We start from the raw sequence: 16,668 nt of genomic DNA, 5'->3' as shown, positions 1-16,668 counted from the left end.
GGAAACGACGTCGATTCAGGGCGTTGACGCGTCAACTTGTTGCGAAGCGTATGCACTTCCTGCCGCAGCGATTTAACAGCAGCTGCGTGTGCATCTGCCTTCGCCGCCGCCTCCCTGCGCGGGTGCTCCCCCCGAATGTGCAGTGCGCGCTCAACTCTACGGACCTCAGTGCGCAACGGACGGTGATCCAGCAGCTGGAGCTAGCCCTGGCTAGACAGAAACGAGGCGGATCGGGCAGTCACCAAGGTGGTGGCTCTAATGCCCCTCACGCCCGGTCTCCCCAGGCACATTAGTCATCCAGCCCGGTCCTTTCGGGGACTCCACGGACGGGGCGGAGTCCTGCGTGACGCACCCCCCGGTGCCGGATTTCACCGAATAAATGTCTTTATCTCTCTCTCTCTCTCTCTCCCTGCGCATCCGTTCATTCTCCTCCTTCAGTTGGGAAACCTGATCTGTCAGAAAGGAGATTCCCTCGAGCGCACGAACGAGAAGGCCGCGCAGGGGAACCTGCTCGAGGTCAACCGGTTTTTTAGGAGGGCTGGCCGGTGCCGTCGTCGCCGCCGGCCGGGTAGGGGAATGCGCCGACGCTGCTTCGGCTCCGTCGGTAAAGCCGATGTCGCGGGTAGGCCTAGGCGAAGCGGCGGCACACTCACACTTATTGCAGTTAAACTGCCGCTCCCCAGACTTCAGCATGTTGAGCTCATCGTCCGGCCAGGTGACACACTTCACATGAACACGTTTATTAATATAATAATAATATTTGAAACTGCTGAAACTGCTGCAGAAACAGTGTGGGTGGAGGTGATTGGCGGTAGCAAAAAGAGTATCCTATTTTCCACCTTTTATATACCTCCACCCATTAAATGCGCTGAATTTCAGCGCTGTGTCGCATCAATAGAGGATGTTGTTAATGCCTATCCAGACACTAAATTTTTGCTATGTGGGAACTTCAATGTTCCCGGCGTAGACTGGGATGATCGCACTGTCAGACACGATCATCATTACATTTCCCAGGAGGGCTACTGTCTGTAAGACTTTATTTCTTTCAGGGGTCTTGAACAAAGTAATAGGTGTAAAAACATTTGTGGTAATGTATTAGACCTTTGCTTTTCCAACCATGCGGGCCTTACCATTCCTCTGTCGGATACCTCGCTGGTCCGCCCCGAAAAATTTCATCCTGTCCTTCATATCTAACTGCCGTATGTGTCGGGGCAATCGGGATGCTCCGGCAATTCTGCACATCCGACGCACAAATATGCGGCTGGAGATTGCGTTGCTTTTTACAACTACTTATGTAACACTGACTGGTTTCTCCTCGTCAAACTTCCCTTTTTTGATGACCAACAAGAGAAACTTTCTACAATTATTCAGCAACGAATGCAAATGTTTATAGAAAGAACATTCGGAAAGAAATCTAAATTTCCGGACTGATTTTCTGCGGAACTTCAAGGCTTTAAAATGTAAAGCCCGTGTTCAGAAGAAAATTTGCGGGACACAGTCCGAAGCTTGGAAAAAAGAGTGTAAGTATTTCAGAGCCCTGTGTAAAGAGCTGTATGATCGCTATCGGTCACAATATATAGCAAAGGTAGAAATCAGCGCTACGCGCGACCAGAAAAGTTTATGGCAGTATGTTCGCTCTCGATCTGCTGGCAAGATTTACGAAATCGTTAACCTTCTAGACGACAATGGAAACCCGATTAGAGATGTTGCTAATGCCTTTGCGGATCATTTCTGGTCTGTATTTCCAAAGGGTGATGTTAACATTGTGTCCAACTCTTCATCTGCGTCGTCTAAATTCCGCGTTCCCAGAATAAGTGAGGACGACGTTCAGCAACCCTGAAGCGCCTCAAACCACCATTTTCCTGTGGCCCTGACGGCATTGCACCCGCAATATTAAAAACCTATGGGGAGCTTCTGATTCCTATACTAACCAGTATATTTATTAATTCAATTTAATCTGCTACTTTTCTAGCAGCCTGGAAGTTAGCACGCTTGGTCCTTGTTTTCAAAACTGGTTACAAAGATAGCGCTATAACGATCGGCCTATTTTGCTTGTGTGTGCGGCGTCTAAACTTTTTGAGACTGTGTTGCACATTGTTTTAACTTCGACTGTTAAGAGCATACTACTAATTTCCGAACAGCCCCGATTTATCTCCGGACGTTCCAGAACCACTAACCTTGTTTCTTTAATGCAGCGAGCGTCCGAAGGGGTTCATCATAGAAGGCAGCTCGATACTGTGTACTTTGACTTGAGCAAGGCTTTTGATGTGGTCAGTCACCCATCGTTTATTTCTAAACTGTCACTCCTGAACATAGATAATTCCTTTGTTGACCTCCTAATTAGTTACTTGCGTGATCTGCTACGTAAATGTTCACGGACAGCAATCCTATCGTTACTGCGTTTCAAGTGGTGCGCCACAGTGGTCTGTCCTAGGCCCTGTTTTGTTTTCTTTATTTGTCAATGATGTTTCCGCTGCTATAAGGCATTCTCCTTTTTTACTTTACGCTGATGACATCAAGATTTTCAAGGCAGTTTTGTGTCTTAGCGACTGCGGGCATTTGCAAAGAGACGTGGATGCATTTACACTCTGGTGTAAAGAGAACGAAATCATAGTGAACGCAGCGAAAACCAAAGTGTGCTCGTGCACGCGTAAAACACACTGCTTGCTTTATCACTGCTCAGTTCATGATGTTACTTTGCCTCGATTCTCGACGACAACTGATCTCGGCGTGCTCTTTGATAACCAGCTGACTTATACACCGCACGTTAGATCCATCAAACAGCGCTTGGGCATAATCTGCCGGATGTGTAGAGAATTCCGTAGTGCAAAGTCCTTCCTGAAACTGTACTCCACTGTCTGTCGTCCCGTGCTGGAATATGCCTCGGCTGTCTGGAATGGTACATGCAAATCTAACAGCAGGGCCATTAATAAAGTGTAGAATAAGCTGCTCTCCATACTTAGACATCCTTCACTCACGACAATCACCGTCTTGACTCTGGACCACGTTTCTTGCAAGTGCTTCCTGAGCTAAAGGCCAGGCGCGATACAGCTGACCTGTTATTTCTTTTTAATCTCATACATGTATAAATTAGAAGTGCGGAACTTCTTTCTGAGCTCCAACTAACAGTGCCTCTTAAAACCAGTAAGAAAATGTCATCCTGTTCGTACTCTCAGCTCTTCTAACCGACATTGCCCGCTGTTCAGGCTGCAGAGCACGTGTAACTTCTACTTTGCAGCCGTAGACATTTTTAACAGCTCCCTCAATCAGTTCAGTTCAGAGACTTGCAGAAGTTTCATTCGATAATATGCTCCCTCTTATTCTCTTACATGGAACTATATGGAAGATTTTTTTGCTCCGTCATACTGAATGGATGTTGTTCTGGTTATAGCAACTTCTTTTTACCTGCTAGCCCTAATGTATGAATAGTATGCTGTTTATATGACTTTTTTGTTTTCAATTTTGTGGATTGCTTTTATAACGTTACATGATTATCTGTAGCGTACAGATGTTCTGTTTCATCTGTACGATGTATTTACGAATTCTGTTGTATCCTGCCAGTTTTGTTTGTGTTCATTGCATGTAGTGTATACGCTATCTACGTTTTGTAGTGGTTTGTGCTGTATACTTTGTAATACACATTGTAAAAGTTATTTTGTTTTACTATTATATCTTCTATGTTGTCAAAGTGTGCTTCCCTTTCACTTCTTTCCCTTTTTTTCACTTTTATTCATCTGTGTGCCAGCACCAAGGCCTCACGGCTGTTCCTGGGCACAATAAATATACATGATTGATTGATCGATTATTAATAATAAAAACTTTTGCGGACATTTAGAACTTTCAGGACAGTGCTTTTGGTAGATGACGCTCATCCATGTGTAGATTACAATGTGCGTATATTGAATATTCCGGTCGTCTTGATATATTCCAGAGCTCTTTTTCTTTGTTCTCTAATGAATTGAAAACTGTTGTAGCTTAAGTGCCTTTATGTCATTCCAAATTTATGTGCTCTATTTATTTTATGCAAACCATCTTCTTGTTCGTTTTTCATTTTTCTGGTTTTGTGCTGCTTGAATTTCTGTAGGATTGAGTGCCAGTACTTGCCGCGCGGCACTTCATTTTTCCATTTTGACACTTCTTAACATTTTGTTAAAAACCTTCGTTTTATGTGTATAATATATATCCGTCATGGTCATTGAGTATTTGATTGTGTATTTTCAAATTTTCACGTGCCTTCAACGTATTGCTGGCCGAGTGTCATGGCTTCTAACACAAGGCTTCCATTTTTTGCTGTTTTAGTTTCTGGGGATCTTTGTAAATATTTTTACTTTATTGTTTCTGTCATAGATACCGTTTTCTGTGTTATTTTGTCTTGATTTTATTTTGTTTTTATGAATAGTGTACCAGTACCAAGAACCTAGGGTTGTTCCTGGGCACCTAAAATAACGGTTGACTGAATAATATTAATAGTATTAATAATATTTTTATATTATTATATAATAATATATATTATTAAAATATTATAAGTTGGTTGTGGTACACCAACCACCGAGCTCTAGGGCCATCTTTGTTTAAAAATTGTCGCCTAACACCACATCTGCTCAACTGTTTTCCCACTTGTCCTTTGTGCAAGTTACGCCATTGTCGTGCAATTGCCTTAGGACCAAGTACGACTCCTATTCTTCTTTTTGCGTAACTGTTAACGAGGAGTGTTTTAGGCGCCTGAGCGACCCCTCTATGTGGCCAAAAGGCTGCCTTTTCAAGCTGTTCCAAGTCAAGGTCCACCCTGGTATGCTGCACACCTGTGAAATAACTGAAAATGATCAGTAAGTACGATAGTCTCGACATATACTATCAAAACACTCGAGGTCTACAAACTAAGTCCTCTAAATTTATTAGAAATATTGTATGCTGTAATTTTCTGCTATTGTGATGAGTGAAACCTGGCTTTCCGTTGATATCTCGTCTTCCGACTATTTCCCTTCTAACTATCAAATCTTTAGAAGCGACAGAAAAAAACTGGACCTAAACAAAAAGGTGCTGGGGTTCTCATTTCCGTTGATCACTCAGTGCAGTGCATGCGGCGTGCTGACCTCGAGACCGTAGACGAATCAGTGTTGCATGAGGTAGGCCTCACGAGGGGCGAGAAGCTACTCATCGGTGCATTCTATATATCCCCAGATGTATTACCTTCTCAATTTAATCGAACACTCTCATCCATAGAAAATGTCTCAAATGCACACTCTAACCATAAGCTCATTATACTTAGTGACTTCAACACCCCAGGTATTCGCTGGAAGAGTTTCCTTTGAGCACAAAAACCATTACGCAGCGCAGAAATGCAGCATGCTATTAGATTTTCAATCGTTCACTTCCATGGAGCAGTTTTGCCGCATAGAAAACTCTTGTAATGTTCTATATGTGTGCTTTTCAAACTTAAAAAACGTACAAGTGTGTACCTCCGAAATATCCCCTGTGCACCCCGACAAGTTTCACCCCCCTTGTATTGTCTCCTTCTCGATCGCGACCCAGCATCGCTCTGGCGGTGTTGACAATTGTGCAGTCCCGCGATATGCTTTCAAGCGTGGAGATTTTCTGGGCTGTATCACTTCTATTTATCTGCTGAATGGTCTAGTGTTTTTAATGCTAATGATGTCAACGAACAGGTTTGACGTTTTACCGAGATCGTCAGGAGTGGCATGGAAAAGTACATTCCTTGTTATAAGCCTGTTCCTTCCAAATTTCTCCACTGGTTCATTAAAAAACTTCGAAGTTCACTTAACCTAAAGACAGTGCCCACAAAAAGGCCAAGCGTTCTCGGCTTGACAAGTAGAAAGCAGAGTTTAGTCGGTATCGCTCACTTTGTAAAATTCTCTACCGGCGTGACCACTAGCTCTATACGGAATTGTTAGAGGCTGCTGCGTCTCTGAAACCGGCTGAATTCTGGAGGTATGTACGCGGCCGTTCTAAGGCGTCTAAAGAACACGTTAGCCTGCCTAATTCCGATGGTTGAAGAGGTTGAGGATGTTGCCACCAGTTTTGCTCAGTACTTTCATTCTGTCTTTCAACTGCCAGATGGCAACGACGAACGCCTATCGTTTAATAACTCTAATTTTTATACACTTATGTTCGATGAAAAAATTGTCAATGATAGCCTTCAACGGATGAAACCATCATTTTCCTGTGGTGCAGATGGATTTCCAGCAGCCCTCATTAAGGCTTACGGCAACATATTTGTGCCTGTCTTAACTTCCATTTATATTAACTGCTTACTGTTCGGCAAATTTCCTCGTGCATGGAAGATCACTCGAATCTTTCCAATATTTAAGTCTGGTGATAAGTCAGCCGTTTCTAACTATCGCCCGATCTCACTCCTTTGTGTCGCATCAAAACTCTTTGAGTCAGCTCTGCACAAAGTTCTTGCTGCCTGCATCAAGAAGGTTGTGATACCAAATCAGCACGGCTTTTTCTCGGGTCGATCGACGGTCACAAATCTTGCAAGCTTGATGAAACAGACTTCGGCTGCAGTTTGGGAAAACGGCCAGTTGGACGTTATTTATTTTGACCTTAGTAAGGCGTTTGATGTAGCAAACCATCAGTTATTAATTAACAAGCTTGCTACGTCTGGTGTAGACGCAGCCCTTGTTGCCTTGTTGTCCAACTATCTCCTTGACCGTTTCTTTTATGTAGATGTTAACTACAAAAAGTGTAGTGTTTACCCTGCAACAAGTGTAGTACCTCGGGGTTATGTGCTGGGTCCATTATTGTTTTATATCTTTATCATTGATGTGTCAACAGTGTTAACAAACTCTTCTTTTCTTCTCTATGCTGATGATGTCAAACTATTTAGGCACATTAGCGGTGTTCAGGACTGCTGTGCCTTGCAGAGGGATGTGTCGGAATTATCGGTCCGGTCCAAAAAAAACTGCCAAATTTTAAACCCCACAAAAACAAAGGTTGTCACCTACAGCCGGAAAACCTACCGTCTGCTGTTTTCCTACGGTATTGAGGGAGCTCCTCTGCAAAGGGGTGAGGAGATTAGGGACCTAGGGGTGCTTTTCGACAGTACCCTCTCTTTTTCTCCTGATATTAGGCTCATCACCCAGCGAGCGCTCCAAAGTCTTGGAAATGTGTGTCGGATTGCAAAAGAATTCTCTTCTCCAGATCTATTTCTAATGCTATACAATGCGATATGTATACCACATTTAGAATATGCTTCGGTTGCCTGGAACGGCATCTCCAAATCTAGTAGTGAAATAAAAGAACGTGTGCAGAAGAAGTTTTTATCCATATTCAGGCATACATTCACCGTCAGGGTCCTGATTCTGACTTACCCATAGTTCCTTCCATCCCTTCCTTGAACTGCAGACGTATGCGCGCAGAACTTACATTTCTGCACAAAATTGTTCATGGTGACCTTTCTTGCGCAGACCTGCTTAACAGTTTAGAGTTTAGTGTACCACAAAGGCCCACCAGGTCGCATCGCCCCTTCTTGACCGCTGCGCGCAACTCCAATCATTCTCCTGTGCACAGAATACAGAATAGCTACAACCGCTTCTCTGAAAGCCTTGACATCTTTCAGAAAACCTTCACAATGTACCGTAAAGCCCTGTTGAACACAGTATGTTATTGGTTATTCATGTATTGTGTTCATACTGCGACTGTAATTATCGTAGAACTTTTTTTTCTGTATTTTTATCATTGTAAGTTGCCATATTCATTTCATGGGTCCATTTGAAACTGAAAATTTGCGCTTCCCGGATCTGGTAAAGACTTTCTTCTTTTCGCTTACCTTTCCGTATTGTTATGCCTATTGTAAGATGTCTTCTTGCAAACGACCAGACATTGCAGTTTCTATTGATTGTGTAATGTTCGTAAATTACACTGTGGTGTTTTTATTCATCTTTGCAGAGTTTGTAGTTTCTTCTTATTTTTTGCTTACTCATTTGTCATTTGCCAGCTGTTGATGTATTTTAGTGCTGCCTTATACCTTTTTTTCTGCTCCAGCGCGAATTTGTTGTGTAATGTCGGTTGGAATGCACTCTTTTATTTCTAGCCCTCTTTGCCGTTTTTTAGTTTTCTTTTTGCTCGCTGAATGTTTATTAGCAAATTGTTGATATACTACAGTGCTGCATTTTCCCCTCTAAGTGCTCCAGCACGAAGGCTTCCGCGGTTCCTGGGCACTATAATAAACCTTGATTGATTGATTGATTGATTGATTGATTGATTGATTGATTGATTGATTGATTGATTATTCGGTCGCAGTGTCATGGCTTGCAACACTAAGACTCCGATTACTTGTTCTTTTTGCTGTTTTTCTTTCTGAGATTTCTGTAGCTTTTTTTCCTTATTGTTTCTGTTATGCATATGGTTTTGTGTTGCGTCGTCTTGATTTTAGTTTGTTTTTATGAACGTTTTTATGTGGTGTACCAGTACTAAGACCCTGCGGTTGTTTCTGGGGACCGAAAAGAATGGTTTATTTCTTGATTTATTGTTGATTGATTGATTGATTGATTGATTGATTCATTGATTGATTGATTGATTGATTGATTGTACAAGCAAATAGATTTGACGGTTAAGCACAAGAAATGTTTGCCGGTGCTCTAGATCCTGTGCATGTAATCTGAAGCCTACCAAAGTGAAGGATATGCACAGAATGCAAAGAACAATGCTCTAAAATCACTAATGTATTCGGCATTCACACGTTTTGTAATTGCCACGGCCAAACCGCCTGTAAATTTTTATGCAGGAACCTGACCGGCCTCTTTTCACAGAAATACAAAGGCTGTTGTGGAGGGTGCTATAGTGTGCGGTTCGGCACCACCGAGCCTCAGTTGTTCGAACGGGACTGCGATGAATTACACAAAGTCATGTGCGAGCAGAGCCGAGGGAAGAGTGGTAAGCTTCCATCGGCAGATGGCCGCGCGCATTAGCGAAGCGCCTACATATGACTTATCTAAGCACTGGGGGTTTGGAATCGAGCTTCCCTCAAATTCAGTTGCTGCTGCTCACAGTCGTTGTTTTTAACATATAGCAATTTCCTCATACTGCACCTTTGTCCCACCAAAGCATAATTTACGCCAGACGCAAGTCGTTCAACAAGTACACGATATAGCACGGCAAGCGCCTTTTTCTGACGTATGTTCTCTTTCTAAGTAGGCAATCAGCGCATGGACGCGATTAAACTAATTTGGCATCGATGAGTCCAATTCTTCATGCTTTCTTGAAATCGTCACGCTTTATGCCTAAAAGGTGAAGATTTATTGAAAGTGCACTAGCCGTGTTCTTTTTAATACTTGCGTAGACAGCTGAATCAGTTTTTTTTGCCAGGTGTGGGTGAGAAAATTATTTACGTCCCCGTTAACGATGGCTAGAAGGGTAGACTAATAAAATGAGAATTTGGGACGTTTATGACGTCGTGTATATACTGGGCCTTGAAACGGGCGCTTGTGGAGAACCCTCTGGATTATTCTGCCCTGTAGGAGTTCTCTAACGTGCGCGGGTATACTAAAGCATGGGTGTTCGCACATTTTATTATGTAGCACAAATGGCCGAGTACCGCCCCAGGCAGAAGCAGTAACGCCATGTACTTCTATTAAAAATGCAGAATTTGCGAAAGTTCTGAATTTAATCGTTAGAATAGCGTAAATGGAGATAATTGGTCGAACGAAATATTGAAAAACTAAAAAATAACTAAAATATTTAAAAATACAAGAAATATCAAAACTATGCCGCATGGCATTTCCACAATAATGTAGATTTCGCGAGAGTTTTACCTGTGATTGTTATAATTGCATAAAAGGAGATAATCGGTCAAACAAAATTTTGAAAAGTTATAAAAACAAGAAAAATATAAAATGATTACGGGAAAGTGCGAACCGTCTACCACCCTGCATTTCCACAATAAAGAACATTTTGCGGAAGTTCCAAATGTATTCATGAGAATAACGTGACTCGAGATAATTGGTCGAACAAAATTTTGAGAAGCAAAAACATAACAAAATATAGAAAATTACTTATAATGTCAAAATGTATACAGCATGGCATTTCCAAAATAAATCGATTTCACAAAAGTTGCACATGTAATTGTTGTAATGGTATCAATGGGGATAATTGGTGGAACAAAACTTTTAAAACTAAAAAAGAAGAAAAAATAAAATATTTACGGGAAATGGCGAACGGGATTTCTGCATTTCAATGCAACATCCATTTCCTTGCATTATGGTGGAAATGCAAAACCCTGCATTTCCACCCTAATGCAAATTTTGGAAAAGTTCCAAATTTAATCGTTGCAATAAAGCAAATGAGATAGTTGGTCAGACAAAATTTGAAAAACCTCCAAAAGATAAACAATATTAAAAAAAAATTACAGAAAATGTCAAAACATATATTGTATGGCATTTCCACAAAAGTGACAACTTCTCACGTTTCACCAGAAATTCTTATAATAGTGTAAATCGAGATAGATTGAGGAAAAAAAACCATAAATTTGGCTAGAAAAAATGACACTCCAGACAGGCGGCATAAGAATGCTACGCGTTAGTAGACAATTCCTTGAATTTATGCAGAATTTTGTTTCCAAGAAAACAACCAAAAGCGGCCGCGATTGAACCCAAGTGTAGGGACTCAGCAGCACAACTCCTTAGCCACCCAGACACCACGGCTGGCATCTTTCTCACGTCACTTGCACGGAAGCTCACAGAAACCAGATAATTTCAATGCATCTGTAAAAGTCAAAATAATTGACGTGCTTCTTAAATATACCTTGGCTAAACAAACACCTTTTGAGGGATAAAAATGGACCCGTACTTTTCGGCTTCCCTCTCAGTCCCAATTAAGCATTTTTTAGTAAATCTAAACATTTTACTTGACAGCATTTTCTAATTTTCGGACGTATTTATCTTGCAGGCAAGCGTCGGTCTTCTCCCCCGCGCCGTACGGGCTGCAGTAAGTATTCTCATATTTGTAGAGTGTAGCCAATCGGGGCATGATGGCTTTGTGTTACAAAGCTAAGGGGATCCCCCGGCCTGGGTCCACATGTCGTGAAAATGAACCTACCGACAATTTTTAGGCAAACTAATGCAACAGTGCTTCTAATTTTAAAGCATGATACTGTTCCATTGCAATATTAACAGGTAGTTTTTGTAATAGGCTAGTTCATATCATAACAACTTGCAGATGACGTTTCTTATAAGGTCTTGAGAGGTGAGGCAAGATTGCAATAATTCATCATCAAGGCCTTATTTTCGAGCGTCGTTTGTTTATACAGCAGCCACGCCCTCAAAGCGTTAAATAACCCTTAATAAGCGATCAAGGGAAGCGGAAACTGTTTTAAAAGCAGTTGGCGCTGTACAGAAACTGCTGTAAGTGCAACATTTTCTCAATAAAATTTGCCAGAGAAACGACTGGTAATTTATCTATAAGCAACCAACTATGTGCCTGGAATGGCATGTAAAATTGTGTGAAAAAGCTTCTGGAGGGGGACTCACGCCGAAATATAGTGGTAAAGGGCTTAAGAGCCCAGCCCGAAACATCATTGCTACCTGCAAACGCCGGTGCATGCCAAATCCATGACTCTTCGGAGGGAGCACCGATAGGACAAGAACAGACGCCGCTACGCAGGCGCAGTGCTGGCCTTAACTTCATAACCTTTGTTTTCTCTTAGGCATAGTCTACCTGCATCCTTCCTCCTTTTAATACCCACGTTGCCGCTGCATCCGCCTCCGGTTTCAGACGGGTAAACGCCGCAGTAGTGGTTTCCCGTCGGCGTGTATGACGCAATTCCTCAAACGCAGTTCTGGCGACCACTGCAGCTGAACTTAGCTCAAGTCGACGAAAATCCCAGAATAAGCGTAGTTATATTGTACGGTTGAAACGTAGTCTCCTTGGAGAACAAGTGAGGCGTTTTTTCAATGAGCCAAATCGAACTGAAGTGGCTTTAAAAAAACAGCGGAAGTCCGTTACCGGACCTAAATGCAACACTGTCAAAGGTATTATACGGTGTGCTATACCTCTCGGCAAGGGAAATTTCAAGGACACGAGAAGGTAAAAATTACCCCTTGCGAGTTTCATGGGTATTGGGGTTAAAAGTAGGAATTTGGCTCGTATTGATATACTCAAGTTGATGCCGCATTCTTATGAAAACTTGATTTAAATTCAGTTTAAATAGTGCTCCGATGAATGCATGGCGAAAAAGACTTTAATCAAACGCGACAGTGCTTCAATATAGAAAAACTTTGCATGCAGAGCTCGCGAGTCCTCTTGCAGAAGTAGCGGCACTTTTGGAAAACCTCCATAGCATAACTTTTTTTCCCAACGCCTGAAGACACTCACGAAGTTGGGACTGCCTTGCGACCAATCTCCAAAATCTTTGGTTGGGGCCAAAAGAACGGGCAAATCTCCAAAATGCTTCAAGAAGGCTACTTACTTTTTTTTTACCTATACATCTATTGTAGGAAGCTAGGCGTCTTGGCCAGGCTAACCTCACCAGTATCATTAAAGACTATTCTCTCTCTCTATCAATAAAGTGGGCCGTACCCACAGCGGGCAGGGGAAGAGATTTGCATGGGCTTGTAAGTGGCAGCTATTTAGTTATAACTACGAAAGTATATAAGGGTGTAAAAATTAACATAACCATATTTACTCCGTCCGGTCGGTCAGACGAGGTGACCTAATTGTTTCAAATCTTCCAGTTTCAGTTCGTTCAGATCTTCTGCCGTTTACTTTGTTTTCGACTTCTGAGAACAGATCTTTGGCTGATTTCCGAATTGCCTTCTGAATTCACAATAGGCCGGCTCAGTAGACCGAAAAAAACCCATCTGAATACATACACTAACCAGTCCAAACAGTTCAGCCAGAACAAACTCCCATCGGGCAAATGGATCGGGCTTATTTTCTATACGGGCTACGATATTCGTCAACGTTTGGAGGCCATTATATCATGTATTTTTTACTACTTCTTTTGTAGGTGCAAGTTGACGACTTTATTGCCACTGCAGTTTTGCTTACGTATTTTCGGTTGGTTGATTTGGCTCATTTCAAAAGAGACGCCTCTAATTGTTTCTTCTCTGATCAGATTTTTCGGTGACTACAATAGCAGGGTTGTTTAGGAGCCTGATTCTGCACACTCGTTAGCAATAGTTGACCGTGTGTGCAAAGGAGCCACCAGAGGCAGACTGCCATTTCTGAGACTACACGGCAATTAGCTGCCGTGAACGGAAGCTTCTCTTATGGCTCGTAAAACTGCGGCATTAAAATAAGGGCTTTCCAAACGTCGTTAAAACATGCTTCGTGCCAAAATTCTGAAGTGCTGACTCTGCCTGGCATTGCGCTTGGAGTCAATAAAAATTTAAGCGAGAGCCTGCTAAGCTGAATGTATTGATATTTGGAGAACAACGCCATCTCACAACACCAAAGCTGGGCCGCACATCACCGCTGCGGCCATGGGAATCATCTTGGAGGGGACAGAGGATTACGATGAACGGAAATTAGCTATCATGTGGCACTAGGTGCCATATCGTTGGCAGCCCTGAACGACCAAGTCAGGTGCGGGGACCAGCTGAAACTGCACTGCAATTATCCTTGTTCGAACGAACGCACTCAGCTGCATGTATGTATGTATGTGGTCCTCTTGTCCATCGGTCGTTTCTGGAGCAGGTGATGACGCAAGTACCAGTGGCCCTGGGTGTTGCAGATAAAGTCGACAGCTTTAGGGTTGATAGCGCCGCAAAAAACTCACCCTCTGACAATGATGGCTTGGAGAATACACACCCCAGAACAGTGGCGGTGCAAGGCCAAGAAGAATGAATTGGGGTGCTTGAAACCTCGTCGCACAAGTGGGCTTGTGGATGGCAAAGTGTATGGTGTCGAGAGGGCATGAATAATTGACCTTGGCTTGGAATGTCGAATGGAGCATGGGTTGCTATAGTGGACAGAAGACGTAATATGGTTTATATTAATGATTTACCCAGCTGTGTTTCTTCCCATGTACATTTATACGCAGACGACTGCGTTATTTATCGCGAAATTCATAATGATCAAGGCAGATTTATGCTGCAACAAGATTTAAATAACATTACGTCTTGGTGCGAAAAGTGGAAGATGAAATTAAATTCAGATAAATGTAAGGTAATGCACGTCTCACGCCAGAATGAGGATGCCCCAATATATAGAAATAGACTACAGGACATTTACTTGGAAAACGTAACGTCTTACCGTTATCTTGGCGTACACATAACTTCTACATTATCATGAAACCTCCACATTGAGACAATAACTTGTAGCGCAAACCGAACGCTTGGTTACCTGCGGAGGAATTTCAATAAAGCCCCTGTTTCTTTAAAATTGCTTTTTATAGAACACTAGTACGTCCAAAACTTGAGTATGCCGCAGCCATATGGGATCCCAGTTACGCTAATCTCCAGCAAACAATATAAATAGTACAAAATAACGCCTGTCGCTTTATCCTCTCTAATTTCAACCGCACTGCTAGAGTCACATTCATGAAGTCCACACTATCTTTACCTTGTTTATCTCTTCATCGGAAGGTTTTTCGCCTTAGCCTCTTTTTAAAGATTTATAATCATGCTTCCATTAAAAACGAACTTATTTTGATGCCTGCCTACCGCTCTTCTCGTGTAGATCATCAACATAAAGTTTCGCTAACACAATGTCGCACGAATGCCTTTTTTCATTCATTTCTTCCAAATACTTCCAAAGATTGGAATCATCTTTCCTGTGACATCGCCCAGATATCGGACTTTTCTCTGTTTCGAAAAACTTTATGTGCCTTCTTTTTGGGCGATGATGCCGCCTGATTTATTAATTGTTGGGGTTTTGATACTTGTGCATGTGCGTGGTTTTTGCAGTGTTTTGTTGTTTCTGTTGGTTTACTTTTGAATACTGCTACCAAATCGTTGACAAAATCAGTCACGATTTTTTTTTGTATGTTTTTGCCACATTTGTGTCAACTGTATTTTCTGTAACCCACTCCCCTTTACAATGCGAAAGCGATTGAGGGTGTGTCAAATAAATATATAAATACATAAAATATGGTTGTGGGCTCCTCTGGGCTTGGTTGCCAAACGCTGCTCCCATAACCTGAACGACTGTGCCTACTTTGTCTTGAGATAGAGTCGAACCTTTTATGTGACACCCCATTTTCCTAACCATAACCTCGAATAGCGGGAGACTTTCATGTCCAGAGCACACCCTGCCTAACAGGTAGTGCTGACAGATAGAACAGAATTTGGGAAGACGGCATTCGAACTTCTTGACTCAGCAACCACCCGTAGGCACAAACACACTAAATAAAAGTTTTACTCTACTTTTCCTCTCTCTCGCCACCTCTCTGCATTCACGACGGGGAGAAAGGAAGCTGCGAGCCAGGATAAGGATAACTGTGGTACCGAGGGAGGACACAGGACACGTGCCAAGGAAGATGACTTTGATTTAATTCTAAGTGGGCCACAACAAGCTAGCCGATTTGTATGTACTGACCAGTACTTCGTCGTCGTCGGTGGTGAATCCCCCTGGCGTGACGTGCTACTGCCCTCTCCTCTTTCTTCTAGTAAACCCAATGTACCTAGCTGACTACCCACATAACCCCGAAAGATTTGCGCTACCATAGAGCTTTCAAAACATGTTAGTGACCATGCGAAGCAAGAGGAAACGATTTCGTATAACGTATTTATGGTTGTACACCCCTTCCTAATTTAATGACACCAGATGACTGGATCATAAAGATCGGTTACAACTCGAATATTCGAGCCTCTGCAGTCAGCACTTCACCAAGAGTTGGTCATTTAATTGAAAATATTTGTCATGAATCGTCTACTACAGAGCGAAGCCAATCACTCGCAACGTCATGCGAGAAACTAGTCCGGCAGCCGAGAAACTTGTCCGGCAGTCCGGCTGTTGTGGGATAGTCTTCGCGCCGCTCGAGGCCTATTTGCTCAGGGAAAGATGCGCCCAAGGTGGCGTTGTCTCGCTTCCATTGCGGGGACGTTGCACGAGCATGTTGGGACGTGTCGCACTACTGGTTGTACGGGTTTATGCGTCGCGTACAATAGAGTGTAAATAGAGTGCGGGGGCGAATAGGGGGAAAATCAGGATGGAATATGAAGGATGGGTGCTGAGTGGTGAGACTGCTCAACAACGAAATGAACGAAAGCAGCCAACTCGACTAGACTGTGGAAGTGATCAATTGCGATAACTTCGAAGGGAAAAACGCCGAACCCGATTAAGAAGTCCTGATTCAAAGCTCGGTGTATGAAAACTTCTTAAGTCCAACAAAAATGTGCATTGACTTTGTCCTCAGGTGAGCAAAAAAGGCGGATGATACGGTAATGCATGACCAACGATGCACTAACCAACTTTCAAGTAGGGTGTAGAGACAAAAACCTGTCTGGAGATTGTTCAATCCAAAAAGTTGGGTCCGTCTGCATGTCTGCGTCCATCAATTCAGCCACCGTGCCGTAAGTTGCCTGAATTGTGGAAAGAGTAACTCATACTGCTCAACCTTTTCCAACACTACTTCATCTGCCACCCTACATTACATTTGTCCACAGTTTTGAGAACAAAGAAAACTGCACATTTGAGACAATACTTTAGTTCGTAAATCTTACAGGGCAGAGTTCTATAAGAAAAGTAGGCAAGGACCAGATATTT

The 16,668-nt window shown here is 42.6% G+C and overlaps 1 protein-coding gene across 1 annotated transcript in view; it reads left to right on the top strand.

The window, feature by feature from the left end:
* Positions 1 to 16,668, top strand: part of LOC144139802 (uncharacterized) — a 152,720-nt gene that overhangs the window by 123,370 nt on the left and 12,682 nt on the right. Inside the window, exons 6-7 of the mRNA XM_077672055.1 lie at positions 8,750 to 8,898; positions 10,909 to 10,947. Coding sequence (XP_077528181.1) covers positions 8,750 to 8,898; positions 10,909 to 10,947 — 188 coding nt within the window. The remainder of the gene's footprint in view (positions 1 to 8,749; positions 8,899 to 10,908; positions 10,948 to 16,668) is intronic.

Source organism: Haemaphysalis longicornis, unplaced genomic scaffold, assembly GCF_048455015.1.
Source record: "Haemaphysalis longicornis isolate Haplotype H1 unplaced genomic scaffold, Haemaphysalis longicornis Haplotype H1 scaffold_5, whole genome shotgun sequence".
NCBI classification, from domain to species: Eukaryota; Metazoa; Arthropoda; class Arachnida; order Ixodida; family Ixodidae; genus Haemaphysalis; species Haemaphysalis longicornis.
Note: the sequence above shows the minus strand (reverse complement) of the source record. Positions and strands in the feature narration are given on the sequence as shown.